General features: G+C 37.6%; 1 protein-coding gene across 1 annotated transcript; it reads left to right on the forward strand.

The window, feature by feature from the left end:
- The first annotated feature begins 239 nt into the window (after nt 1-239).
- LOC140523541 (olfactory receptor 2T29-like) lies at nt 240-1,172 on the forward strand. The gene has a single exon (XM_072638364.1). It carries the CDS (start codon nt 240-242, stop codon nt 1,170-1,172), a length of 933 nt encoding a protein of 310 aa, XP_072494465.1.
- Nucleotides 1,173-3,106: the final 1,934 nt, after the last annotated feature.

The raw sequence follows: 3,106 nt of genomic DNA on the forward strand, positions 1-3,106 counted from the left end.
ATGACTGAAGTTAATTTTCTATCCAAATAGATCTATCTTTCCTTTCAAGTTAGACCATTTTTTATCATAGATTAATGAGAATCTCTCCTGTTAGCAAAAATCCATTTCTACTCCAGTTAAAATGATCTATAGCATAACTCTTTCCTGCACTAACAGATAATCTATCATTTATCTATAAAGGACAGAGTATAAAATTCTTTGTTGTTTTCTTGTTTTTAATTTTCTCTAGGTGATAAAATATGAAGCAAACAATGCGGTTGGAGAATCAAACTTTTGGGAATGACTTCATCCTCTTGGGACTCTTTAGCCAAAGCAAATATTCTCCTTTCTTCTACTCACTGATATTCATTACTTTTGTAGTAGCACTGACTGGGAATGCCATTTTGGTTCTTTTGATTCAAAGTAATCCCCACCTCCACACTCCCATGTACTTCTTTATCAGTCAGCTTTCCCTCATGGACATGATGTATATCTCTGTCACTGTGCCCAAGATGCTTCTGGATCAGGTGATTGGCGTTCATAATATCTCAGCCCCAAGCTGTGGAATCCAGATGTTTCTCTATCTAACCCTAGGGGGAGCAGAATTCTTCCTTTTAGCAGCCATGTCCTATGACAGGTATATGGCCATTTGTCATCCTCTCCGCTACCCCACCTTCATGAATCACAGAGTTTGCATACTCCTTGCAATTGTCTGTTGGTTTTTGGGCTCTCTTGATGGTTTCACTCTGACCCCTATCACCATGAATTTCCCATTTTGTAAAACACGAGAGATCCAACACTTCTTCTGTGAGGTCTTGGCCTTATTGAAACTCTCCTGCTCAGACACATCACTCTATGAGACTGTCATGTACTTGTGCTGTGTCCTTATGCTCCTCATCCCTGTCATAGTTATTTTAAGCTCTTACTCCCTCATTCTCCTTACAATCTATAGGATGAATTCAGAGACAGGTCATCGGAAAGCACTTGTCACATGTTCCTCCCACATAACAGTTGTTTGTCTCTTTTACGGAGCTGCTGTCTATAACTACATGCTCCCTGCTTCTTATCATACTGCTGAGAAAGATATGATGGTGTCTGTCTTCTACACTATCCTAACACCTGTTCTAAACCCTCTCATCTATAGTGTCAGGAATAAAGATGTCACAGCAGCTTTGAAGAAAATACTATGGTAAAAGCTGGTTTTAGGTAATTTTTAGAAGTAGAATATTTAAAAACATTCCACATTCCAATAGCACTTACAGACCATTGTAGGGTAACTTAAAGACCTAATTTCAATATTTCTCAGAGAATAGAAAGGCCCAAGGAGAGGGAGAAAGACAAGGAAATGACAGGTTGAGGGGCAGTCAGAACACATAGTATGTTTATTAAATTTGTCTTCTCATGTGGGCACTTTTTGGTAGCCCAGAACCATGAAAATAGTAACATCAGAGATCACTGATCCCAGACCACTTTAATAAATACAACAATAAGGAAAGCTTGAATGATAGCAAGAATTACCCAAATGTGATACAGAGACATACTGCTAGAAAAATAGCACCAACAGATTTGCTCAATTGCAAGGTTGCTGCAAGTATTTAATTTGTAAAAGACACAGTATTTTTCAAGCACAATAAAGTAAAACACTATATGAAGAGGTATACCTATTGTGTTTTCAAGGATTTATGAAATATACCCAGCATGTTTTTAATATGGTAAGTGCTCAGTTTGTAACAGAACTTCATTTCTTTTTGTTGGAGTTGCAGTGCCCACATAACAATCAATGAAAACCAGGGAGACTGGGGAACCTATGCCAATTTTCATGCTTATGTTCTCATGAGCAATAAAAGATTACTTCCATGTTTGGTCTCCATTTTCCCTCAATCTACCTTATTCTTGGGAACCTCAGTTTTGCCCCTACTCCCTTATGGGTTCAGGAAGCTTCCAGGCAGCATGGGAGTGATGCAGTGTTTTTGTTTTCTTTCTTGTGTCAGGGGCCTTTGATTCTTCAGAAGGGACTAATGGATTCTTTCTGAAATATTGCTGATGGAGCTTCATCATTCTCTACCCCTTTATTGACACTGCATGACATTGCTTATCTACTTCTCACGGTACCCCAGCCCATGTCTAGTCTAGTGATGTTCGTTTCTTAATTAATTGTCTTTGGCTTATTTATTGCTAAGGTCTTTTCCAACTGTTGTTGTATGGGTCTTAATTTGGAGCCATTTAGATCTTGAGTCTCAGCCAACTTGGCCAATGCTTTTCAAAATTCATAGACTAATGCCTATAAGAGAGGGAGTTAAACAGAGTGAAAGGGCTAGCTTAAAAGTCTGTTCTAAATTTCAGCAGGAATAGGTTCTACATATGGCATCTCCCTAGAACTGGGCTTCCTATACTCTACTCCATGAAATCTATTCTACCGGAATTTCAGTAGGGTCTAACCACGTTTCCCACAGGCATTAATTCAATCTAATAAGGAATGATTCCCCTGAATTTCTCTTATGCCATGCAAACTCTGTCATAAAGTTAAATGTATGTTGCCACTATTTCTTTTTTTACTTTTAGACACAGATAACTTAATTTTACCTGCTTGATTATTAGAAAACTGAACCATATCCCTAGGAATACATTCCCTTCATTTTTTCTTGGAATCTGAATACAATATTTTGACAATTAAAAAATCATTGGTAACTTTGGAGAGAGTAATTTTGGTGGAATGTTGAAATCAGAATTTGTATTACAGGGAATTAAGAAGAGAATTAAAGGAGAGTAAGTGGAGGCCTTTTAGAGTGGCTTCTCAGAGAATTTAATCTCAAAGGGCAGAAGAGAAAGATGATAGGGAGTGAGGATGGAGAGAGCAAGTGAGGGTTTTTTGAGCATGGGTGAGACACAGTTAGCATTTTTGGTAGTGGTGAAGGAGTCAGTGGAGTGAGAAAAACTGAAGCTAAGTGAAAGATAACAATAATATTTTAGTGAAAAAACCTTGGGTAACCTAGATGTCATTAAATGCATTGTTTTCCAAATCATTAAACACTTTCTTGAGAAAATATTCGACATTGCCTGGAGACATGATAGAGATAATATCTGAGTTAGGTCTTCACAATTTCATATATTACTTCCTATCAATACT

This window comes from Notamacropus eugenii, chromosome 2 (genome assembly GCF_028372415.1).
Source record: "Notamacropus eugenii isolate mMacEug1 chromosome 2, mMacEug1.pri_v2, whole genome shotgun sequence".
Lineage (NCBI taxonomy): Eukaryota > Metazoa > Chordata > Mammalia > Diprotodontia > Macropodidae > Notamacropus > Notamacropus eugenii.

Excerpts from the sequence above, each read along its gene's own strand:
- LOC140523541 (XM_072638364.1), top strand. The coding sequence starts at position 240 with ATGAAGCAAACAATGCGGTTGGAGAATCAAACTTTTGGGAATGACTTC.